Source organism: Strigops habroptila, chromosome Z, assembly GCF_004027225.2.
Source record: "Strigops habroptila isolate Jane chromosome Z, bStrHab1.2.pri, whole genome shotgun sequence".
Taxonomy (NCBI): domain Eukaryota; kingdom Metazoa; phylum Chordata; class Aves; order Psittaciformes; family Psittacidae; genus Strigops; species Strigops habroptila.
In genome coordinates, this window is record NC_044302.2 from 12,012,766 (window position 1) to 12,039,729 (window position 26,964).

Genomic DNA, 26,964 nt, shown 5'->3' on the forward strand with positions numbered 1-26,964 from the left:
TATTGAGCACCTTTTACTCAAGGGTATAGTCTGGTTCCTATTAACATAAATAGTAATTGAATGTGAGAATCGGGCAATTGATTACACACCTTTGGCAGTAACAGCATTGTTGGGATGTTCATGTTTTAGCTATGCAGAACCCTGCCCACGGCAATCAAGTCCATTAAAGTTTCCCTGCTGGAGGCAGGAGCTCTGTTCAAACTCGCTCTTATTTAAATGGTCTTGGGCATCCGCTTCTGCAGTTATATCACTCTCAAAAATCACTTCACAGTGTACTACAATCAGCAGTTGGTGTTCAAGAGGTACGACAGGTCAAGATGCGGGACCAACAATGGAAAAAATGGGGAAAAAATTGCACTGGTTTTGAGACACCACTATAAATTCCTTCTCTTTCAGAAAGTTAAAGAATTGACTTTCCAATGTAAAGTTACACATTCTTAGTTGCATTAGAGTACTACCTGCGTTTACTGTCCGTATGTCTTTCCCCTCACCCCCAACCTACTGTGTGATTTCAGTCAAATACATGTAAGTATAGAAAAATCAATTGCAAAAGCACTGAAACAACTGGTTAATTCTCTGCTTTGCACAATGCTGATGATTCATTATTTCTGCAGTTTCAGCTGAGTGGCTGCTTTAAAAATTGGTGTGCAGTTGGACTAAATAATAAGCATATTAATGTACAGATTGTTTAGTGACATGGAAATAAGTACTTAATAAACCTGGACATAGAAATTAGCACTTAATGTAATTATGTAAGAGTTTTCTGTGTTAGGGTTCAGCTCTATTAAAAATATTAGTAATACTTTAAAATATACAATTGTGTTCATTGTACAATGAAGGTGTCTACTGAATAGGCCTTTTATAAAGCATTTATGTAGTCAAAGGAGAATTTCAGTGCATATAAGAGCAAACATAGTGACCAAATCTTGGCTCACAGGGGCATTATTATGAGCTGGAGTAACTGCACTGGCATTTGTCTAGGCTCTAAACCAGCCTTTGTTACAGCCTTAGCCAAAGAGAAAGTGACTAAGTAAATCAAGAGATCTTGTGCTTTCTCATAGTTCCTGCATGCCTCTCGTTTAAAATGAAACCACAAGTTCAGTTCTCACATTGATGTAGTCTTTGTGGCTCTTCACAGTTTAAAGTGAGTAGCACAGGAAGATGGTGTGCGTCTGGATGAAAGTTATGAAAATTTTAATGGAAGTTAAGCACATTAAAGCAATGAATCCCAAAATATTGTATGTTTCTTGCATGAGTCATTTATGTGTCTCTTATTTTGCATCTCCCTGTCACATTGAATACCCTATACAGGCAAAGGTAGGTTCAGAGACATGTATTTGCAGGAACTGAACTTTCGGCAGTTCAGTTTCCCAAATTCATATTTCTAGTGGTATAGCTGGCAGCAGAAGTTGGTCTCAACTTTAGCAGAAAATTAACTCCATCCAGCTGGACCCTATGCATCTTGGCAAAGATCCCTGCATAATCAGTTAATTTGTTCTTGGAAAATTTTTTAAGCAAATTCCTTTTTCTTCTTCGTATTTTTTTTCCCCCCAATAGATTTCAAAATAGGCTTCATTAAAAAATTACATACCTTTGTTGAGGCAACCTCTGTGAAATATGAAAAACGTGTTAAGGATATAAGTACAAAATGTTGACCATGAAGGAGCGAGTGAGTCAAATAGAAATAGGAATGCTAACCTGGTGTCTGCTGATGAACTATTTCTTCTGGATCTTGCAGGTGAATGAAGACAACAAGCCCAGCTGCTCCAAACAGCAAGATGAACGAGAACATACATGTCAGCCTCATAATTACTGTTCTCAGATCAATCCAGTTCTGACCCGGGAAAAAAACTGCACACAATCTCCAGAACGCTCTTCACTCATAGTCTCATCCTCTCATCTGGAAGTCTGATGTAATAAGTCTACAAGAGGTAAAAAAACAACCCCCTAAAACTTCACATGCAGAGCATTTATATTTTTCAATGCAGGTTAGTAGATTTAAGTCCTTGTTTAGACCAAATAACTGATTGCTCTAGAATTTCTTTGGTACAGTTAATTGCAGTCATCCAGCCAATTTCTGCCCCATCAGTTTGTATTTAATTATATGTCACTGTTTTTAACATCTTGAAAAGGCAATGTAGAATATCATTAAAGAGCACAGTTTGGGAGAAACGGTTACGCCATGGCTGCAATTTGCACAAAACCCCCTCTTGATAATCACACCATCATTTGCTTGCTTCAAGTGAAGCATGTGTCGCTTTCTATTTTTCACTGGTTAAACAATATGAAAGCATAAAGTGAGCTAATGTGGGCGAAACGATCACAGTTGCTGCACTTGCATGTCAAACTTGCAGAGAAGGTTGAACAGCGGGCAGCTGCCTGCTTCACCCTTGATAAAAAGAGTCAAACTAAACTGGTACACCACAGGTCCCCGTGCTGCCTGTTATTTCCAAGGGAATTACTGGTCACAGTGCTTGGACCTCCTTCTACTGGCTTGCAGAACACACGAGAAAAGAGAGGGTGGGCAGGAAGTGTGCAGGTGACGGGCAGGGCTGCCTCTCCCCCCGTGGGGACTCCCAGCACGTTTCTGGGCTCGGTTTGGTGAATTCTCTGCTCGATCTAATACTTCCCATTATGTGCAGCCCCAGTGAAACGGCAGCAGCCAGTCCCAGGTGGGCCCGTAGTAGGTCATTCTAAAACTCTTGCTAAGCACAGCCCTAAGGCAAATACTTCACTTTAAGCACATTAATAGTCCCACTGGAACCAATGTCCATTCTGGTAACATACCAAGAAGTGAAAAAATGAAAGAAGGGAACCAGAGAAGAATACCATTAGTGTGCCACATGGTTTTATCAATTAAAATAAATGCTTTTGCCACAGAGTAAATGCTGGTCCTGTGTTTTTTAGTAACCTGAACGAAGGTGCATTAGAGCGCAGGCAGTGGAACTGGTTACTGAAAACATAACCAGATTTCTTATCAGCAAATTATTGAACACAAGGGTTCAGGCTGGAGATCAGCAGAAGTCACAGGCGTGGCAATCACTTCAATTTTCTCATATTTCTAATTGTAAATGCAACCTCATCTAAAGGAAGGATTTTGAAGGTAGTGTTTCTTTACAAAGGAGGTTTTAAGTACAGAAAGACTGTGTAACGTTAGTTTTCAGGGAGGGTGCATAGTGGAAAAATGATCATTCAAAGTAGTTATACCAGAAAAAGTCTTTAAAGATTTGTTTTCAATGTACCTGGAATATTTGGTGTCAGGGTGAACTTGATTGCTTTTCATGGTTTCCATAGTAGGTGTTTAATTTTCTGCAGTGTACTGGCATTCCAAATTTCTAAAATGCACCAAAGAAGAACACTTATTGTGCAGTCCTGATGAAGTAATTTCTGTGCCTCTTATTGATAAGGTTATCTAATGGCAACTATGGTTATTCAGTGTGTAAAGCAGCCTGAGCTCCAGGACAGGAGCACTGGTGGATGCTTGTATCTTAAATGAATGCAGAGAACTAAGTTCTCCCTCTCTAGAAGTGAATTCAGCTTTATTTTCTATTAAAATTATGGCAGACATTAACTGTGTGGTTTTGGGTTGTTTGGAGTTCTTTTTCTCTCTTTTTTCATTTATTTTTTTTCCTTCAACCTTTCTCACCCCTTTAAAAGTAAAGCTAAATGAAAATCTTACTAAGTTTTCAATCACTAACAAAGCCAAATCCTCATGGGTCGTTGTGCAGGTCCATCTGTGCCTATAGTGTGCATGTGTATATTTTGCACATGTACTTAATATATATATTTAAAGGTCAAATACTAACTCTAAAGCCTAAGGGGAGGCAGATTAGGGAAGGAGGATTAACCTTCAAAGCAGCTGTGTTACAGTTCAAAACACTGCTCTTACAAGCAAACAATTAGGGAACATGAACCCCTCTCTCTGGTTCACTATGGGATTTGTTTGTGCTACAGAGTCAGTGGTTTGGATAAATGGGTGCTTCGAACCAAATCCACCTGTAGCAAGGCTGGTACAACCCCAAAATCACACCATTTTGTGAAACAGTCCAGTCAGAGCTTTCTAAGAGTTGTATTTAATTACCTAATAGAAACATTTCCCTTTTTGTAACCAATTTACGCTCTCTGCATGACCATGGGAGGAGGATGCTACTACCCAAGTTTACGGTGAGTGTCTTGCCCAAAGTTGTACAAGGAAGGCTGTGATGCAGCAGAGAGTGGAACGGTCTCCCAGCCCCGAGGCTGGCATTGGCAGCGCTGCCTTTCTGTGCTGGGAATGCCCCGGCAGCTGGTGGAACAGAGAGATTGAAAGAAGCTCACCATTCTAATTTGAGAAAGAGCATCTTGAGAACATCCACTCCCAAAGAACAAGGAGTTTATATTTCCTTAACGTCGAATGATAAGGGCATTTTTTGAATGAATTGTACTCTTGAGCAAATATGGGTTTCTAAAACAATTATTATTAGCTTAAGATGCTAAACCGTTTCCCCTGGTCTTGATTTGTTGAAGTGGTTTGTTTGAAGCAGAGGCAGCATCAAGACAGAAGATCCCTAGCCAGCTTTTAATTAGGTGAGAAATGCTACAGTAGCAGTTTTTAACAGTTATAATGTTTACATTATTCCACATCCTATAGGACAACCGTGTTCAGGTTCACATAACTCTTTAGGTTAGATATTACAGTGTCTTCAGGGCACCTGAAGATGCAGCAGTAACAAAAGCTAGAAGAAAGCGTATATTGAAAGAATATATGCTTTATAACTCTAAAGACTGCTGTTTACTGCCTGTTGCCGTTACATGTCTTTGCAAGCAGCGAGTATAGAGGGAGTCCAAGAAGGAAAAAGAGAACCTCTTTACTCTCAACAAAATTATTACCTCTCAACAAAACACAAACTTCAGAGATCTTTAAATTATGGGTCTAGGCTTTTCCACTCCCTATTCTCCTGTAATTATTTTTTCAATCAGTTGACTTTAATTAATGTGTCCTACGAGAGGAAACCTGGTGAATGGGAATGGCTGTTTTATACATGCTGAGCATGTGCCTCCTGAGCCCTCCCAGGCTGGTTGTTGAGTTGCAGGAGCAGAGGAACTCTGAAAGCAGTTAGCACTGGCTGATAAATATGAACAAATATCCTCATTAAGGAAACATTTAAAAATATCATTTACACTCAAATCACATCATTTTGGAGATGAATGAGATAAAAAAACTACAAAAAAACCTTAGTGGAGTATCAGATAACAGTTTCTTCAGGCAGTGCTTCCTCAGGCATGTGATGAAGTGGGATGCTGCATGCGGGAGCTTTGAAGTGATCCATGCAGATCCCCAGCATCTGGGAGGCAGAATTTGGACAACTGCCGAGCCTTTAACTTATACTTTGGATTTGCAGTCACACACTTTAACTGCGCTCCTCACAACAGGCAATAACATATCTTTATAATTCTTATTAGTATTATTGAGAGCACAAGAAGATAAGGTTGCAAGCACCTTCCAACCTAAACTCCCATTTTTGGCTGTCCTAAACTTACTAAACAGATGGAGTGAAGTTCACTAGAACATGCAATAATGAATTGAAACATTGAACTTTTAATTTAATCTTCCTTTATACGTTTCTGTAGTGAATAAAACTCTTATGTATCAATATATGTTTTTCTAAGCTTTCCCATTACCATGATACGTGAATGCTCTGCCCCTGAAAGCAGCAGAAGTATGTGTATATGTGGATAATAATTAGCACTCAGATAGCACTTTCCAGTTCAAAGACATTCATTAATCACCGTAGTGCTCCTATGAATTGTGAGGTGAGGAAGTACTGGCATCAGGTAGGAGAACAGGTGTTGCATCATTAAAGCAAGCCCTTTAAGGAAAAACGTGTACAGTTTTAGGAAAAATCATCCAAATATGTCTGTGGAAAATATTTGAATATTATAGCAAAATTTCCAGGCACCAATTCTTTTATTTCCAGAAACAGAAGCAGGACTAATTCCCCTGTGCTCCCAAGCAGCATTGAAATGCACTGCAAACCAATACGATGGAAAGGATTTATTTAAATCTTTTGACAAGAGTGACCCTGGAAGTAGTGCTTTGCAAGCCTGTGTTTTTGCAGTCACTGCCTGGAAGCCTAAGGGCTGAACAGTTTTTTTGTGAGCAATTTGATGTTATGATAATGGATCAGTCCAAGAAGTACAAAGAGACAGTTTTCTACCAACATCTCTGTTGTCTGATTCCTCATCTGAGGTGGGTCAGCAGGCTGCACTCAGTGTTCTGTTTGATAGCACATGGCTGTTCATTCATGAGTTCTGCAGACGTGACATTCTCTCCCTTGTCTGCTAGTAAGCCTGTGTGAAGAATGGCATTGATAAGATAGTAATCTAAGGGCATGACGCAATTCCTGTGTAGAAACTTAGGGATTGCCTTTGGTCCACCTAGAACTTGATATTTCCCTATTAGGAGCCATGTTGATGCTTCAAAGGAAGGTAAAATGCCTTGCAGAGCAAAGCTGTAGGATAACTAGCGCCCAGGAAAAGGTTTGTCGATCTTTAGCTGAGGTCACCTTCTTCTTATGCGGGTAGCATATCTGAGACCAGCATGATGTCAGGATATGCAGCTTTCGCAGCCCTACCAACAATTGCTTTCTAAGAGCCTAGTGACTCGCAGATAACTGGAGGGACAGAGCACACACAATAGCTACAGCCCCTCGTTTCTCTCTGTTGGCTGCTCACAGAAACCGGGCAGAACCCAAGCTCCTTGAACCCTTGTGCAACTGGGTGCTGCTGTGCTTTCACTTCCCAGATAGTCGGTGACCAGCCCGGCTAAATTAGCCTGAAAATCAAAGGAACTGTGCCAAGATGAGAACAGAAGGGGCTCTTTTCCTATATAGAACCAGGGGAAGTAAAGGACAGAGGTGTGCCACAGACCCTGTAAGACTCCTGCCCACTGCAGGCACCTTCATGCTCTCCCTCCCTGGGGTTTCACTGCAAGGTACAAATGCAGCTCCCAGTGAATCAAGGAATGCAAACTAATGCCAGCATCAGGTTTACATTACCATATACATCAGCAAGTCAACAAAACACCCAAGTTCTTTGCAAACATCTACTGATTGCTAAATTGGACAATTACAAATCACCTATGAATGAATGTAAATGCCCACCACATACACAGTAAACTTCATTTCTCATGCTGTGTGAGCTTTAGCTGATACTTCTCTAGTTAATAGCAGGCTGCTGGTTCAGAGCAGAGTCAAAGCCCACTATTTATTCAAAGGAAAGCAGCAGTATGCAGGCATCTTTGCCTTTTGAAAGCAGGGATTGATGCGCTCCGTGTGCTGTTGAATAACCAGGTACTAAGCAGTAGAGATTCGCTTGGGTAGGGACTCCTGCTGCTGTGGTTATACCACTCTTGGGAGGCAAACTGGGCTGTCACCATGGTGGTGTGGAGCTCTCTGGAGAAGTATGGGTCCACTGTAGCACTGCCCAGGCTTTCTGTATGGAGAAACATGGCGCTGCATGGGGCACAGCCTCAGCAGTGTCTTTTATCTTTGATAAACTGTCCCCAGTTAATGGCATTCATTTACTGATAGTGTTGCCAGTTAGAAATGCAGAAATGTAAGTCAATCATTATCTGATAGAAACAAAAACTATGCGTTAAATTTCAGGACTCCTGTAGCTGATCTGGGCAAGTTTAACTGGGAGCTGTTGGCAGCTGGGAGCTGTGATGGGTTTTTTGCCATCTTCTGGATTTTATTTTGTGTGTTCTGAAAGGGTGCTGTAATGGAGCACTTACTTTATGTGTTATTAAGGTAATTTTACTTAGATTGCGTAATATAGAGACTGGGATAGTGACAGTGGGCAATTAGCTGAATAGAAAAAAAAGGGAATACTGTTACTATAAGAACATAAGAAAAAGATTTGCTCTTATTACTGAAATGCTCACTTCTAGATACATTAGCCGTGTTTCTATGAGTTGTGTGAACAACGGCTGCTTCTCATCTCTGAAGCTGAGCCAAGCATGCGTTTCCTTGCTTCAAAGCACTTGCAGACACAAAAGGCCTTCAAACACAGGACACTAAGTTTTCCCATTACTCAAGTGTCCACTGTCTGCCTAGATCAGGCTTGTCATGACATTTACAGAAGAAAAAAGGATTTATAAACATTACTCAAATTCACCGGCAAACTTAACTTTTCATTGCAGTTTTTACAGAGGCAGGCACTGTACTAGAGGTGGAGATATTAAAAGTCATATTATTCTGTATCTGTCCGCACTTTTTCTTGGAAATAGGAAATGCAAATGAATCTCAAGTATTATGTCCCAAATCCTCTAGCTTCTTTAGTATAGAAAGAAGTAGGAAACTATTCATCCTGTGGCTGCTTCCATTCACCAAACAGTTATCTTAGGGTGCTGAATTTTCTGACACTATAGTTCTTGCTCCTGTATCAATAGAACAAAATCTTTGATTTTCCCTGAGATTTGGAAAGGACAAATTTGTTTCCAGCTGGTATTTCAAATCAAAACATTTTGTCTGGCTTACTTCAACTTCATATATGATTATGTTCTTCTCTGCGTAATAAAAAAAAAAAACCCACAAGTATTTTGAAGAAGGGTAAAATCAGAAATTTAAGTTGGATCTGTTCAAAATGCCCTGCCCCTGAGATCTCCCTAAAATTCTTTCCTGAAAAGATCTGGATTCACATTTTTCCTTCATACAGGGAAAAGAATTAAACCTGCTTTGATGAAATCACCAGTGAAGTTAAAGGTTCCTCTGATCAAGGCAGGAATTGGCACTGGGGTGAATCGGACCTACTGACCTGCCCAATGAGTTGGCACCTCTTCCTCCCCACAGCTGAATTAATCTCTTCTGTGTCCCAGAAATCCTGAAGGAACATGCCGATCTGACCACCCATGCTACAACCACCCAGCACACACCATCAGTGTTGTAGGAAATTAGGCAGAACTTACTGCCTTACTATTCTGTTCTCCAGTCACTGATGTCATTATGTGTCTTAGCTTTCAGCATCTCCTCCAATTATGCAAGATGGGAGTTTCTCAACATGAAGAGAATCCTGAGAATTAAAGGATCCCCTTTTGCTGACATGCACACGAATCCATATATCACAAAGAGTGAGGAAAAGGGGGTTTAGAGGCTTTCTTTTAGTCTGATGGAAACTTGTTTTGTCAGGTATCAGTGCTCCAGTTCTTCTCTGTCACATACGCCAGTTTTGGCCTTCAGTCCTGCACACTGCTAAAAGGTATATTAACCCATATAATGTGCCAAAATCTGAATTCTGGCATAACTGCAAAAAGCTATGATATTGTTTTATGCAGCTGAAATCAGAGTGATAACACATGACCCCTTTTTCCTATTCCAAACCCCCTGGCAAAGCTGCTAAAGCTGCTTCTCTCATTTCTGTCACATGTTGCAATAGAAAGCGGGCACTTCTGGTTTCCACTTTCATCTGCAGTTTAAGACCAAACGGGACAGCACTCAGTAAACAACCACAATAATCCTTTCAAAGTCGAGAAGATTTCTTTCCTATCTTTCTGGGTGCAAACTGTAGCAGGAGTCATGTGTTACTAATCTCCTCAGTACTGCAGCAGGTCCTTAGCAGGTTAATACACACACCTCTCCAAGGTCCTAAAGGGGTTGTGATACTATTCCTAAGCTAAAATAAAATACCTAAAATGGTTTGCATTTGAAATGAAAAGAAGCTTTCTTTACTTTGTTTCAAATTAACATCTCACAGGAGCTGTGCTGTCACAACGTAAATAGTGAGTGTCAGTAATGAACTTGTTCAGCTTTCTTCCACACCAGAGCGGAGGCACACAATTTCCACAGCAAATCTTGCACACAGGCAGCCTTGCCCTCCCAGTTGCTGCCTGGCAGCAGGATTTATAGGGATATTGTCCCACCTACAATATTTGATACAGAAAACTGTGCTGAAAGCAATGAACTCTCATAAAAAAAAGCAGAAAGGTTCCTAGTTTTTCAGGTGCCCGCTTGGTTCTAGCTAGACCCTGGTTTGAAGTGCTTCCCCCTCTCTCCACTTGCCTCAACCTCTCAAAGTAAACATCACATCTTCAAAGGGGATTTTAGATTATTGCACCATCATATGACAGTGGTGGTTGCCCATCCCTGAAATACTCTTCTTCAGTTGTCCGTAAGGTGCTTCATTTGTCTCTTCCGTAGGTTTCCTGGCTATTCCAGATGAAAATGCCTTCTTTCAAAAGATACAATGCACCTAGAATAAGCTGGACTTGCAGAGGTACCAAACAAGTAATCACCCCAGACATATCCCTCCTTTATGTCAGTGTAAAGCAAATGTACATTGGAGTTTGCTTTTATAAATTATTTTTTTCTGTGCAGTCTTAGATGTAGCATGGCAAGGAGAAAAAGATGACAGAACTTAAGAGATTCTATAAGCTGCTTTTATATATATTTATATATACATACACACATAAAAAATATTCTCCTAGCCATTGGGTTACAGTTTTATTCACATGACAAACCTGTTGACATCATGAGATTTTAAACAGTTCTTATAACGACAATTTTAAGTGGCTTTATGTAGATATGTGTGTAGTGCGCTGTCCTCCAGCTTGATGGTTTAACTTTGGGCCATATCTAACACAGTTCATGTAATATGGTGTGGAGATTCAGGATTCTTCAGTGTTATTTCCTTCTCCTAAAAGATAGAGGTATCTGGGGTGGAGATTCTTTGTCTGGGAGTTGTAAGCAAGCAAAAGAAACAGGAAAACTGTGAAGTGGTCCCTGTAAGCTAGGAATTAAAAGCTTTGTCACAAGTGATGGTGGTTATAATTCAGCGCTCGAGGAAAACAAAACACCACAAAATTTCTGCAAAAGCAGAAAGAAAACAAACTCCTGGCTCACACTGTGTCTAGTTCATTGTGGTGCTACTATGGTTACTTTAGGAAGAAGAAAATAGCCCTAGTAACCTTGCAATGGAACATTTTGCTGTGGCAGTGGAGAGGGTTCCTTTATTGACTCAAACAACTTTTGTAATGGTGTACATCTCTTTTCACCTCTTAATCCTTCGAGCCATGATGACTAATTTGTTTCTTACTGAAGTTTTACAAATGCTTTCTCCCTAATGCAAGATGTTTAGTCAAGGTCCTTTTTCATTTAGACTGTGCTCGTATGTCAGAGCTAAGCCATTTCTTGATTTGGGCAGTTGAAGCACAGCAGTTAATTGAAAGGAAATATTCTGTAAGTAGATCTAGTTGGAAAAATACTTTTTTTTCTCTGAAATGCCTTTTACATATTCTTACCAGATGAAAACTTTCCCCCAGGATATATTGCAAAGCAAATTGAAACAAATATTTGCATTTTATTTTGAAGTGTAATTTCTAACAAAAGGAAATGGAGTTTTTATTTTTACTTCAGCTGTCATGTTACTGCAGTGTGTAAAGGGAAGCTGCACTGAGTGCTGAAGGATTAGTTGGCTGTGTGTGCAGAGACATAGCTGTGACATGGGCTGGCAGGTCTACGGCAGGGACTGAGCCCCTTCATCTCGTATACCACATGGGGCTAAAGGGAAGATCTGCAAGCTGAGAGATCTCATAAGTGTGTATTAGGAAAGAGAAGTATCTGGGTCCTTTGCCATCACTTAAAGAGAAGTGAAATGGTTCTGTGTGATGATGACTGAGGGAAAGTACATGTGGAAGCCAATGGAGTTGCAGAGAGGCAGAGCTGTGGCATGGTCAGGAGTGTCCTATGGAAGCAAGCTAAGCATGTGGGGTAGATGATGCCTGTTCAAAGGCAGCATGAGGGTAAGTTTATCAATATTATACTGGAGCATTGCTTACATAGGGTGGTGAGCATTTGCCCTACCCTTGCACTTCTTGGCTTCCGAAAGTTTTGCTTTTTGGCAAGGTCAGCTTTGGGAAGGGGAGTAATACCACCTGCAGCTTCAGAACCTACGTACTTTGAAAGGCAGGAATGCGTATCTGCCAGCAGAGCCACACAGCCTGTGTTCAGAAATGTGGCTGTTTCCTTGGGTGATGGTTGCTGTAACTGCAGGACTGCATGTGAAAGGAGGTGCAAGGTTGTCTTGGCAAAGGACTGTAGGTGCCCATTTACATAGAGGAGTGGAGACACCAGTGTGTGTATAAGGAACTGAGATGCCTACGTGCAACACTCTTCCAGTTCTTCCTTCTCTGTATGCTACTGTGCACGAGGATGCCAGACACCCAAAATTTCAGAGCAGTCAGAGGAAACACATGGGTTTCAGAGCAACTACTCAGCCTATGAAACAGAAGGTGGTTTTCAATACTGAGCTGTAATGAGAATCCTGAATGGGCATGAACCATCTTTAAAATCAGTTCTGTAATGCTGGTGCAGTGGGAGAATATTACTGTTGGGTTTGCTGTTATTCAATTATTTTTAAGCACTTTTTGTCAGATTTGTAATAAGAACAGATAAGGCAACTAGCTGCTAGGCATACTTGTGTGCTGTAAATATCGGAGATCATTAAATGTCACTGGGAAAGTTCCTGTTGTTACATTGATACTCTATAGGAATGGATATACTCTATTGACTCAATGCATTTGACATCAGACTCAGTTTGTAACTCCATCCCTTCTCAGCTTCTGCATTCAGTGAGGAAGAGGATGGTAGACACAGCCTCAATCTTCTGTCCTTTCCTCCTTTTTTTTTTTTCTGTAATGTGGACAGGCATAATGATGTTCCATCTTTAGGAGATTGAACTATTGACAATGTATTTGTGACACAGAGGAATCTTTCTGGGGTAGAAGAAGGATATTGTGGTGTTCCTCTCCTCAGCACCAGTGCTCTGGCTGTCCTGTTGAGACACTTACCAGCATGTTGGTAGTGGTGAATTAGGCTCAGGTAATTGAGCAGCAAAGATGATATAAACCAGGTATCTTTTCCCGTCTGGTCTGTTCAGCCCTGTACCACGCAAGGTTATTCACATGCCAAGGGCTGGGGTTACCATCTTGTCCCTGTGGGTTGACGCTGATCAAATTGTGGCTGATAGCGCAGGGGATGTTACCACAAACACAAATATTTGCCTTTGTTACTGAAATTGAGGCATTTGCATTCTAAGACCCTGACTGAAATTCAGAAAAATTACTGTTAGTGTTCCAAAGTCACTTCCGTGGTTCTCTAAAAAGTACCAAAAGAATTGGGGTTTGACTGTAGATATTGCATTGTGTGCTTGATCTCTCTGTGTGCTTTCCACTGTAAGGCATCCCAGCACTGAAAGAAATTTCTGAGTCCGCATGGCCACAGGCCACAGCCAAACATTTCTGTGTGTAAATATTTGTATTAAGCTATCCAAATTTAAAATCAAGACCTTAAAAATAAAATAGTTACTGACCTTTTAGCTCATTTATAATTAAAAGCCATTCTAATGTTGTAGATATAAATAATAGATAGCTGTTTTCACAGATCAATGCCTTCTCCTGCTTTATAAGAAACATTTTTAAGTAAATTTACTGTGCCTTTAAGTTTAATAGGAAAATTTGATGTGTTAGCAACTATATGTTGATCTCTGTACATTTTTAAATTGTAAATTGCACCTTAAAAATGCAAACAATTATTAATATTGATTTGGACTAAAACAATATTGAATTTCAGTATATTTCTGGCTCTTTTGTGAATTACCCTGCACAGCCAGTGTGATTATGATGAAAGAGTATTTGCACGCTCAATTTCTTTTCAGCAAGAAACCTTGAAGAGTGCTATTTGTGTTCAGGCTGATAATGATAAACCCATGCATTCAAGGAAAATATGACTACCTTAAAAATCTCAACTGAAGCATAGTAAATGAATATTTCATACTATACATGCAGTTCTTATATCATGCTAGCTGAACTTTTCTTATTAACAAATATTGAGTATTTAGTTAGAATGCAGCTCACTGCCTGAGCCCTCTGTTTTGGTTGTGCATTGCGTGCAATTATAAAATGATGTCAATCCATCACTGCAATTTCCTACGACTAAGCAAAGAGATGAATATATTCATGGCCTAGAATGCTGTAGGATGCCCATTTATTTAAGTGCCATTAAAACCATGCTTCTATGCTGCGGCTGGAACAAACGTTTCATAGCTCTGTTGGTAGAGCGGTTTTGAGCTTTTCTTCTGATCTCAGCTATCATCTCAAGGCCTGTTTGCTAATTGCTTACTCAGATACCCCAGCATCTCCCTGGAGGCCTCATCCTGGGGACAGCCCTTCCCCGTGCAATGCAGCAGCAGCCATGTCCAGAAAGGTTTCTCCAGTGGATGCCCTCATTACAACACACAGGAGTGGGTGCAAGGGGTTCCCCCGAGAGCCCTGCTATATGTGGGCAGAATTGTCTGGAAAATAGAAATCCTTTTCCCTTGGGGAAAAGAGGTGTATTGAATCAGGACAAAATGTCAAAGTGAGATTTTTGTAGAAATGGATTTTCAGAAAAATTTAATTTATTGGGCCCTTAAGTGGTGTTTTCATTGTGCTTGGCTGCTAACCACCTGGGCAACTTGTTAACTGCCAAGGGTTTCCTAGGCCGCAGAGGGCTCTCATTCTTCCCACTTCATCCCCTTCCTCTACATTCACAGCTGTCCATGTTCCAGAAGGGCAGAGGGCTGAGGACTGTTAACCTCCAGCAGCCTGCCTGGAAAGCAGCTGTTAAACTCAATTCTTGCTGAAAGTGGACTTTGAGGAGTGTGTAGCAGGCAGCAGCAAGGCGAGCCTTCATTTTGATTCTCCCAGGGAAAAATTCCAAACTTTGTTTTTCCACATAGAAAACTTGGGTTCTGTGAAAAGGGCATTTTCTTACTGAAAATCCTTCTGCTGGAGAATTCCCCAACCAGCTCTTTTTCTGGAACTTACTCCCACATAGACTGAAAATAACCCAAACTTGGTGACTTTCCAGTCATGTTACAAAAGCTAATGTTTTGCTAGAGTCCCTGGAGACAGCCAAGTTGTGCTACTTATATTAGGAAAGTGGTAGTAGACAGATAGCAAGCATCTACAGGACTGGTTTGAATGCTGCTGGCCCTTAGTTCAATGATACGTAATGAATGATTAATAATATTATGGCACTTAACCTTGAATAGTGTTGTAATTATTTTGATTGTGGAACAAAATCCAGAAAGCGCTGTGACATTTACTATTTTTAAACCTCATTACTTTGGAGAGCATCATTCAAGAATTTTGAACACTTGAAATCAGTAAAACAGAAAAATTGAATGACACATAATTTTTCTTTACCTGACACAGGTGCTCTCTAGTGTGATTTCTGCCTTCTATGGGTAGAGCAGTAGGTAGGTAACAGCAAGTGTCCTTGTGTTCCTTCATTTCACAGGTAATCTCGTTTCACCGTTTTATGCTCAGATGCCCATAAAAGTATAGTCACCTGTGTTATTTCACATTGTAATAGCATTGTGGTTTTGATTAAAGCCAGTCAATTTTCTTTGCCAAAATGGCTTTTTAACAAAATGATACCTTTCAGAAAATGTGTTCTTTGGTCATAATTTTGTGATGTAAGAGGTGCTTTCCTTGATAAAGCTAAGTTCTGTGTCCTATATTGTCAAAACTAATACTGCGAATATTATTGTAATTCTGTAATACATACATGTTGCATGATACATACTGTATTGATACAAAATACTTTTTAGGACTCCAGCCTCCAGGGAGGAAAATGGAGCTGTACAGTTTGATGCAGTGACTGCAAACTGTAACGCTTCCTAGCAGAGAGAAGTCCTGGTTTTACGAAGGAAGGACATTCTTCCTGTTAATTTTCCATTAGGTTGATCCAGATCCTGCCCAGTCACCATATAGTCTTTAGCTAGATTAATTCTGGATATATAGCAGATTTTGTGCCTTCCTGTCTCAACACTGAAGCCGGCAGTGCTAATTCTGCATTGCCTGAGAACAGGCACTATGTAATGGCTACTGGTGATTCCCCAGGAGAGAGCATGTCAGCTCCCAGATGGTGGGGCTCCATTACACTAAAAGGAGGTACAGCTAATAATAATACATCCTAGCTTTTCTGTGTTGTAATTCTCAAGGAAATCCTTTCATCTTCCTGGGTTTAAGTGATGAATTTTAGCATTCTTGTTGTCTCCTAGGGGACGTTTCCTCATACCTTAAACTGGTGTCAAAATTCTTGCTCAAGTTCACTGAAAGCAACTTCTGGCTTCTTAGCAGTTTCTCTCCAGAATGATGCCTCTACTCATCCTAGCAAGATGGAAATACCCAAAGCCTGAAATCTGCCTTTTGGCAATTACTGTATGTCCTGCTGCCTCATCAGTGACGGCTCATGGTTGTATCACTCCATAGAGGAAAAACAGCATAGGATTTGAGGAAAATACATTTTTTTAAAGTCAAATCAGGCTGCACATTATTTCTGTCCCACTTGCAATTAGCAATGTGTGAGCTGATCACTAGCAATAACCTGTGGTTACAACTGAAACTTAGCTGTGCTGCTCTGGGTTTCACATGTTGCTGTAAAAGCTTAACCTAAGAAACTAGAGAAACCATTGAAGGAACTCCCGTGGTTCCAGATAGCAATGTTTCATCTCTGCAGCCCTCTTCAGGGCTAACAATGACTGGAGTTTATGTACATTCACCATGGTGAAAATTACAGCTTTGCCTATAGACTAACTTGCTGTGTGAGCCTAACAATGGCTGAACCACAGTGTTAGATCCCCCAAATAACCAGGTATAACAGAGGGGTTAAGTGCACTATTTCAGATTTCATTCTGGACTTTCCCAGCTTTCAGCCAGCCCAATCCATTACTTTAAAAAAAAAAAAAAAAAAAAGTTAATATTTTTTATCATTTGTTTTTACATATGAATTTTGCATCCCTTTTCAGTAGCATTATGACTGTATTATTAAATGCTGCATTGCAACACAGGGAGGACCTGAGACGTCTTCAAACCGTTAGCTCCGGTTTAAGCATGCTTCCAGCACCCAGTATGTGAAGAAAGCACTAAAGACTATCTTTCCCACATAAGACTGCTGTAACCGTAATATGATAATTGTGTGCAAAATATTATTAGAGATGAGTAAACCAGAATGAATTGAGAGCATCAAGACTAATGTAAGTAATCTGTGCCTCTGATGGCTAATGGTTAGGATGTATTTGTGTTTTAGGGACCTACTGAAACATGAAGAAAAGCTATCTGGACTTGAACCATTAGTGGTAGCTTCTTTGCTGCCTCCATTTATCTTTTTCTCCTTCTTGCCTCACCCTTTTTTTCCTATTCTGCCTATGTATAATGAGGAACTTCCTGTTAAAGTGTTTTAATGTTAAAGACATTAAAGTGATAACCCAGGGGACTTGGTAGACGACGCAGACAAACAGCAAGCACAGGCAGAGAGCAGCAGCTGTGTGGTGGAGGAATTTTCAAGCTGAGTGTACATAAGTTATTTCTAAACTGTTCTGAAAAGTATCTAAAAAAAGCAGCCTTATTTTTGTAGACTTATTTATCTGTAGAGGGATTCAGACCTCTGAAAAAAAAGAAGTCTATCAATCAGCAAAATAAACAACCCACCAAAGTGAAGACCTGTCTGAGGTAGCGAAATGGTCAAGCTCTCTCAGCAGCATTACCCGACCCTCACTCCTGCAGCTCTTCCCTATTTAGCTGCAGGAAAGGGTGAAGCTGTGCAAAGAGGTCTCTTACTGTTAAATGTGGCTTGCTTTACATGCTTGCTTACCACTGACTAAAACAGTAAGTCTTAAGGATCAACAGTACCTCTTCCCTTCACACTAAAACTCAGTCTTATCAGAGAAGAAATACACAAGATCGCAAATGAGGTGCTGAAGCATACGGTAGCACAGAGCGTAAGAAGAACATGATCCTCTCTGAACTGGCTTCTTGTTTGGCTGAGATGCCTGAGAGGAACTGGAGGCTGAATCTTGCAGAATGAGAGAGGAAAAGAATTAGCAACTGTTTTCCTCCTACCTTGTGCTTCTGGCTGTGGATTTGCTGCCCTTCAAAATGTTATGACTAATGCATAAAGCGTCACTCCTCTCTAGACACTCAACTTTTCGCTAGCTTGAGACTTAAAAAAACAAAAGCCATGAATCTGTCTTTGGCTGTAGGTCTCCAGGCATGTAACCTTTACTGTATATGCCATGCTGGCATTCGTTGTCTAGTCTGCGCTGTGTTTATCAGCCTCACTTGCTTGCTGTGAGTATTGCAGTCTCTTAGATCCTCCTGTACTTGCTCTTTGCCACCCTCCCCCATAACTACAAAACTAAATTTCTCTCTTGGAGAAACAGCCCAAAAGGGCCTAGGCAATATTTTGTGCTGAATTCCTCTCCTTGGACCTTTATCCATCATTGGTATATCTTTCAAGACACCTCTGGGGTTTGGATACTAATTTTCCATCATCATTAGCAAGAAACTTATCCTCATGCTTCCTTTCATTAATGTGTAATACAAGAATGAGAAGAAGTGCTGTATATGCACACTCTTTTTAACTTGATGATGCCATATGCAAATAATTAAACAAGGCACAGAAGCAATGGTTAAAAAACCTGCAAAATTTCCTCATTAAACTAAGCAATTATCTGCAAGAAGAGAGACATCTGAACCCTCTCCCTCCACACCCATGGCAAAATCTCCACATCTTGCAGATGTTTTATTTTTGCCCAGGAGGAAAAAAACCGCATTTAATTACCATCGAGGCTGAGGACAACATGGTGGGTGCATAAATGGTGACATTCAGTTTGTATTTGCCAGTGAGGTGGCTGTGACTTCGCATGCGACCTGTTTCGATATTGTATGCAAGGTCACAGCTCTATGCAAAATCAGTGGAAACATTAATTGAGTTCTAGCTATGTCATGTGCTATTGTGCAAAAAGAAAAAAATGATTCATGAAACTCTAGGGCCATGATTTGCTGTTCGGTGGCCACACAACTCGAGCAGTTAATGCTTGTAGCGGTCTCGTCGTGCCTGCTGCTTTACATTGGCATAATGTCTTTGAACTGAGTAGTGAAGTGAACTGAGGAAACTGATTCATCTGAGAAACAGTGCATTACAAAAGAATGGCACTGAAAGAAAGTCATATTCATGGAGATAAACATACTCTCAAAAGCACTAAATTAAACCCCTCCATGTTCTGTTCTGCAGTACAGTTTATCTGTGTAGTTACCAGCACCGTCCCTGTCACTGTCATAGCTGAGATTTTCACAATATATACTTGTGAAAACAATATTATTGCTTGCATTTTACAAATGAGAAGCTGAAGCAGAGAAACCTGAAGAACTTGCTTAGAAAAGTGAGAAATCTGTGCACAAGAAGAGGCTGAGTTTGAACCTTCCATGGTTCAGGTTAATATTCCAGCTACTGAATCCTCCTCCTTTTCCTTAGTTACTGCAGAATAATGAAAATGGTAAAATGTTTATTTTTTATAGAAGAGGTAATTGAATATGCAAATCTGAAAACAGGAATAGATTTTTTTTTTTTAAACTTACAACCAGAAGGTGTGTAAATCTGCCAAGCACTTCAGTTAAGCAACTGTTTCACACTAGCTAGGATGTAGGTTAGTGGTTTCAGCAAATACACAGATAATTAACTGCAACTCCTTTTGTTCTAGCTGACAGTATAAAAGCAACGAGAGAAAGGAAGAAAATCACTGGGGAGTAGTGTGGCATCTTGCAAGCTTTCCAGTGCAATATACATAGGATTACACTGACGAGCTTTTCTAGTGCTAATGAAGGGGTGTCACACTGGCAACAGCAAAACCTGATGTATTTGCTGAAAAGGAACAATATGAGAATGAGTAGCTCAGATTTCCTTTTCCAGACATCAGTGAATGGTTGTGAAGGGAAGGGCACGTGCATTTAGTCTGTCTTTCTCTTTCAGTGGAAGTACAGCCTGCCGCACTGATGACCGAGAGGTGGGCAAGCAAGGTTACGTGTTACCAGGGCTGTGGCACTTCGTAACAAGCAATTTGGTAAAAAGCAATTTCCCTGTAGAGAAGGGAATCTAAGCTGCATAAGTGCAATATATAGTACTATATTATTATTACATATTATGTGCAGTATGTAGCAAGGATATCGCTGCTGTCCCTCTGGAGAGTCTCTGCAGGTCTAACTGTGCACAGAGAGGGTCTCAGTTCAGTGAAAACTCTAAGGTGAAGGGATTTACTAGTTCCCCTTTTCCTCACACCCACCAGCAGTTGTTAACAGAGCACTGTATTGCAACAGCGAATCCTGTGGTTAGCAAGATGTGAATTAGTGAGGCATCTGCCAGAGAATAGGAAATACCTTAACCCAGCTTCTGCCAGTGCCATCTTGCATACATTAGATTATTAGTGAAGTTATTATTAATTTTCTTTATTATAATGGCAAAGCTAAAACTTCTATTTACTTGGTAAGTTTTATAAGAGAACAAGCGGTGACTGAGTTCCCCAGGCAAGGTGCTCAGCAACTTTTTTAGTTGAATTCCTGATAGCTGTTTTGTGAGGAACAGGGTTAGCAGGATAAATGGAGTTCTGAAGTGTCTGGAGTGGGCTGGGAGGTAGATGTGAGGTGTGTTTTAACAGGCAGCAGCAACAGTCAGAAAACCACCACTGGCGAAAGAACTTGCTGAGGAGTCTGTTGCTGCAGACTTGTTTGCCAAAGAAGTTGTCTGTAAACTCTGCCATCATTAAAATTCTCCACAGTGATAGCTGCACTTTCCCTGAAACATTTTCTTGAAGCTTGCAAATGGAATTATCTGGTATGACTGCTCTTTTGAGCAGTGTAAATCTTCAACAACAGTCCTAAATAAACCTGTGATATACAGTGCATGGAACACCTATTTTTATAAATATCTCTGCAGAGAAACTCTAGAGGTAGGAAGAATAAATTACGAGCAAGAAATGGCATTTTAAAATGTGTTCTAACCTTGCTTGCTCCTACTCACTCTCTCTTGGCACTGTTCTCCATTAACCTAGCTCCAGCCCCTAGAAAGGCAAAGGTCACAGCTTTTGTTTACATAACACAAAGTTTCTAAATAACAAGCATTAAAGAAGTGAGGCTTTGCAGGGGAAAAAAAATCAAACCAAAACAAAAAACGTATGAAAAAGAAATAATCGTTTAGCCTCTCTGGACAGAAAAATATCAGCATTGGGAATAATATGCCATTTTAACAGAGACACATAAACACTATCACCTGAATATAGCACAAATACTGGACTCCCCACTGGGGAAATCATTTCTCATTTCAGTTGAGGGACACCAAATTACTCTCTGTTGCCTTGTAAGTACTCAGTGCTTGGCATCTCACTGTGCATGGGACAACTGCATTTCTTCTTTAGGCTATGACTCCTCCTCAGAGATCCGAAACGACTTCCCTGAATTTGGGTGTAATCCCAGGCATGAAGTGCTTCTTAATCTAATCCTAAACTACTATTGCATGTAAATGTCCAAAGCTGAATTTAGTGCCTGAAAGAAGAGGAAATGTTTAGCGATGGCCCTTTAAGCACCCTATGTCATCTTATACTTTACAGCCTGGCCTCACATCAGTGAGATTCGGGCTGTTTAGGAAGGACTAGAAAGCTTTGCCATATCCCACTGCTGTAACTCAAAAGTCTGCTTCATCTTGCAGCACATACAGACACAGGGAATTAGTGTTTCTGTTCTGTTTCACAGCCTTTCTTATTCTAACGCTGCTCATTTTGGTGAGTTTTACAGTGAAACAATCTAGTCAGGCAGAAAAACCTATGAAGGTGATATGGGATAATGTTGGTCCAGGTGTCATCTTATAGAGCAGGTAACAAATATAGTAGGTCTTATCCAGAAGAAACAATTGCATCGTAAAGGAGATTCTTAGCTATGGCATTGGCCATGATGAAGGATGATTAAGAAAAAATATAGAATTAATTTTCAGGATCACCTTCTACTCACAGCAAATGAGAAGAATGTATGGATGTTTTAAATTTTCACTCTGTACTGCTGTACCATGTGGCCCAGGCTTTGTAATTACTGTCAAATCACCAGTCAGTTGATATTCATTACACCAGAACCAGAGCAAGGAATTTCCAAAGACCTTACAGAAAGTATACTTGGTTTCTCATGCTCAAGAAAAACTTTGGAAAAATCCGAAGTGTGGAAAGAAAATGGGATAAGAATTTTTGTCTTTCAAGGAGCCATATCTGCACATGCACATTTCCTGTGTTACTATATTTTAAAAGGGCTTTTGAAACTGATGAGACATGACCACCCCCCACCCTTTCCCAGGGATGTAATGGAGCTCTGCTTCTCTTTTGTAATTCAGGGCTGTGGTAATAATACTTGCATTATACCCTCCGTTAAATTACTCTTCCCAGAGGCAGCGCTCCAGCCTGCCTCCATGGATATCAGGGAAAATGACACCTGTGAAGGAACAAGTGAAACAGATTCTGGTCCACTCCACCCTTACAAGCCTCAGCTGGCAGATATGGCTCTTACCAGGAGCATTCTAAGTCCTAGCAAGGAATGGGGTGAAATTGTTTTGTCTGTGCTGCAGTCCTTCTGTTGCTGGTCTCTGTTATTCACTTCCTGAGGCTGTAAGATAGAGACAGCAGTACTGAGAGCAAAAACTCTGTGCCTACTGCTGGTGAGTGGCACTGCGAAAGGGTCATCTGGTCCCAGAGGAGATGGAAAGGGCAAGTAGGGGGCTGCTGGCTGGAGGATGTATGGTGCTATGGGGAAGAGGCAGCTGGACGCCATGTCAACAGCAAAAGTGTGAAATTAGAAGGCTGAGATTACAATAGGGAAACTGAGCCCCAGGTTGGGCAATAGTTCCTGGATAGTAAAGCTAATAAGGGAAGAAACAAAGAGACAAGTAGGACTCCCAAAATAGAAGAGATTCCATTGGTATGAAGACAAAGAAAGCTGTGGATTTTATATGCTGACTGTGACCCATCATGTAAATCGTATCTACTTTTTTTCTCTCTGTTGTGTGTAGTGAGTGATAATGGCATTCTCTATTCTCTGCCTGTGCAGCCTCTGAGTGCTCTGCATTACCGGACCATTGCTATACAGTGCCTTGAAGGTGATGCCTTCCAGGAATGGATGATGTGATCTCTGCTAGCAGGCATACTGCCCTCTTTGGTTTGGAAAACATTTTGGGATCTTTTGGGTTGAAAGGTGGAACACTGATGTATTATTCTCTGCTGAAGGGTATACGCAAGGAAGAATCAATAGCATAGCTCCAACACATCACCACTCACATGGGAGGCTCTTGGATCCTGCCCAGTGTTTGTAAAGCATGTGTAAACTAATGAATGTATTCATTATTAATAATGACACAAACATATGAAAACCTTGTAAATAAATACTTGAAAGTGTACTAAGGCTCCTACCAGAATGAAGTCTAAGGGTTCTCAGCAGCAAAATGCAGTAGAAAATTATGGCTGAAAGGAACAGATGTTTAAAATGAATGCTTTCAGTGTGCTGAGCTAAAATGTAATTCGAACACATACAGAAGACATATAGACTGGCTTTCAGTAGCACAACCCCCTGAAATACCTATACAAGTAACCTTGTTTTGGATCAGCGAGGCTTATTCTATTTATTAAATCAATAAGTGTGAAGCCCATAGACCATTTTAGTTATCAGCCTTTTCCAAATGAGTATCCCAAGCATTTCTAATCACAACCGTCTGATTTCCATTATTTTGACCACCTTCTTTTTTGGCTGGATCAATAACGTCTGATGTAATAATTTATCAACATATACTGGGAAAATTATTGATTCTACTTGTACACATTAGCTGGGAGAAAAATATGTCAGGCTCTCCCTTTAGTCTAAATGCCTTTCTAGATTTGAATTAAGCTGCAGTCAGTATTTGTATGAAGGATATTAGCACTGTATTTGTAAAACAAATTGCTGTAGCTGAAATGGATGTTTTACTTGCCCAGTTCCCCTGATACTATTACGGCACCCATCACTGCAATATCTGTTTTTCATACTCTAATTGCTTTGTGAAATCTCTTGCTCCTGCTCTGCCTCCCACCCCTGTGCATTCACGCAGCATACGGCAACGCAATCTGACACTTTTCATCCTGCCTCTTGGGGAGGCTGAACTTAAGGCCAGCTGGAGGTTTTATTTAGTTGAGAGATGTACTATATAGGTAGAAAGCTTTCATGTAAATCCTGGATGTTCGCAAAAAGATCAAAAGCTTACATGCATAATACGGTGTGGGGTAGGATTAATAGTTGTCCATGATATGTTTTTGGTGTGGGGTTTATTGGTGAAAGTAGTATTTGAAAGAAGACAGTGAAGAAAAGCTAGGTGTTATGTATATTACAATAAGCTGTATTTTCTAACAGTACTGTGCCTGAGAACTATCAATCGCAATTAATTTATGAAAATCAAACACATGGAAACCCAGCTGATTGTATTTCTCGACAGCTCTGTACCAATACACTTTGGGGGAGGAAGAGCCAAATACTAAAACAATATGCTGAGTCATTAAGTGGAATGAACCACTAGAACCATCCCTTCCTCCAGCAGCTATAATCTGTCATCAGATTACTTACCTAATGCATATGTTGTAATAGCCATCTGTAGCTTCTTTTTCATATCCTTTTGTTTCAGATGAAGCGACTTAAAAATTGCAAATGTTTCTCCCCTTAGATGCAAGAGTATAAATCACAAGTAGTACTGAGCTCTCTGCCTTATATTGATTCTTTCGTGAACTAAGCCAGATGGGTTCAGATATGAGCATGATCTAATATTCCCCTTAGCTTGATTTACAGATTTCTTTGTGCATTACCTGACCATAAATGAGTCTTGCATTATTTCTTGTGTGGCTGTCAAATTAGAGAAAAATATTCTCATTGACCTTTAAACCTGGGAGAAAAAAATTAGTCAGAGACATTTTACTGCATGTATTACAGTGATCTTAGTGCTTACATGCCAATTAAGAGTTTGTGATTATGAAAGAGGTGTAGTAGTTTGTGTTTTGTGTAATGATTTCATTTTCCTGTAAAGCACACAGTAGATACACAGACAGTAGCATAAGCTACATTGCAAATAACCCTCAAAGAGAGAAAAAGAGGAGAACAATTTGGTACATTTCATTCCTTAATTTACAAAAATGAGCACTAATTGCAAGAACTAAAATGTTTTTCTGGAAAAAAAATAACGTTCTTTAAAATGTAGGCACAGCAAGCAAAAACACAACAATGACTGACACATAAGATGTTACTGTCATTAAAGGGAATGAGCATCATGAGGTGTTTGCTGACCCCAGAGACCTCTTCTATGAACAAAATGAGTTTAATATGTATGAAAACTAACGAGCTATGTATCATAAACCTATCATTAAGGCACAACTCTTGGCTCAGGATTTGCAACCAAACTCTGGTGGGAGACACTAACTTTTGTCTGAGCAAAAAGCTCATGCTTAAATGGAAGGGACTGACCTCAACAATCCAGCACCTCCTCCCACAGTTTTCAAGAGTGTGTCTGTGGCCTAATGAGCCTATTATCTTCTCTATTTGTAATTAATGCTCAGAGCTATCAAATCTAGGCATTAAAAAAGAAAGTACATCTGTCTTTGCCATACTTCGTGTTTTTAACCAGGTGAAGTATGGTGAACATGCTCTGAAACTGCTCAGCAGACCAAATCCCCTTCATATTTCTATTCATTTTGTATCTATTCTGTACCTGTATTAGATGACATTTTCAGTAAGAACAAGATTTTAGCTTCTGTTTTCTAAGAAAGAACTTTGAATGAGTCTTTCCATGCTATGTGGCCATACCACAAAATCTGGCTTGTAGCCCTGGCTCTAGGAACAGTCAGACCTGTTTGTGTTGTTGGCTTTTCCAGATACCCTCCCACATATCTCTATCACCACAAAAATTCCTCTTTAGGTTTTTCTCCAGTTCAGGTACATTTGGACTAGCCAACCTGTTTGTACAATTGAAAACAGGGCTTCAGCAATATTAATGTTCCTTTCCAGTCCCTTATTAAGGTCACTGAACTATTGAGTATCCTGTTTCCTAGCCCATGGTCTTTGTTATTTTATCCCTAAGTGGCTCTGCTGTGGCAGGAAAGCTTTTCTTAACACTTCCAATTGGCCAAAGGCTGAAGTGTAGCCAGTGTTTTACATCTGTCCTGGGATGTACCTAAAGAGTATATATGTTTTGGGGCCAGCATATTTATGAGTGAGGGTCTTAAGTATAGATTTTCTTTGGTTTGGAGTTTTATTTTAATTCCAGTGGCTGAACACATTTGTTTATTTTTATTACAGTAAGCTTCCAGTCCCTGAGAATGGGATCTGTGGTGCTAAAGAGACTTTTATTATATATGAGACTTCAAGTGATAGTCTTTGCCCTGAGGAGCTCACAATAAAAATAAGCAGACAGAGAGATAAAAGACATGATTCAGCATCAGATGTAATTTGCTGTATAAGCTGATCCAATTGTGTTTGAAGGATTTATTTTACAGATGAAGAAACTTATGTGCAATGAAATGACTTGCAGAAAATACCACAGAAGTCTATGGAAAAGTAGAAACTAAGACTGATTGCCCTGTAGCTCCCAGGACAGCTCTTCTATTTGAAGCACGGCAAACTCTTTATGCATTACATGAACACAACTACACATGCTGTACATCCCAACCTGAAGAAATTATACAGCCCTACACAGTTATGCCATGCAGCAGATTTTTTTTTTTTTTTTTTATCCCTCTACTGTGCATAACCCTGGCACTCTCTCTTCTTTCTTCTGGGAGTAGTTCTTATTCAGAGATACTCTTTTGACTTCTAGCACAAAATGGTGCTTTGAAGAAATATCTTTACTGCATAAAGGCTTACAAAATAAATCTAATTTCCCTATTCTGGTCACTGTATTTATATGAAAAGTATTGTGGCAATACATCAAAATGCAGCGATTGCCATTCCCCTTCCATGGTGACTTATAATTGTGGATTTACATCTGGCTGAAAGACACTGTTCAGACTGTCTAGCTTGCATGGTAATAACAGCAAGCTCCTCTATTTCCGTTTAGTATGGCAGTGGAG

At 40.1% G+C, this 26,964-nt stretch overlaps 1 protein-coding gene across 3 annotated transcripts in view; it reads right to left on the minus strand.

Moving 5' to 3' along the window:
* Positions 1-26,964, minus strand: part of CHST8 (carbohydrate sulfotransferase 8) — a 178,156-nt gene that overhangs the window by 134,485 nt on the left and 16,707 nt on the right. The window contains exons 2-3 of one of the 3 annotated variants that reach the window (XM_030469845.1): positions 3,243-3,335; positions 1,699-1,922 (exon numbers count right to left, since the gene is read on the minus strand). In XM_030469845.1, coding sequence (XP_030325705.1) covers positions 1,699-1,807 — 109 coding nt within the window. In that variant the 5' untranslated portion in view covers positions 1,808-1,922; positions 3,243-3,335. Of the gene's footprint in view, positions 1-1,698; positions 1,923-3,242; positions 3,336-26,964 lie in introns of those variants that run through there. The other 2 variants (XM_030469844.2, XM_030469843.1) reach the window with 2 other exon arrangements.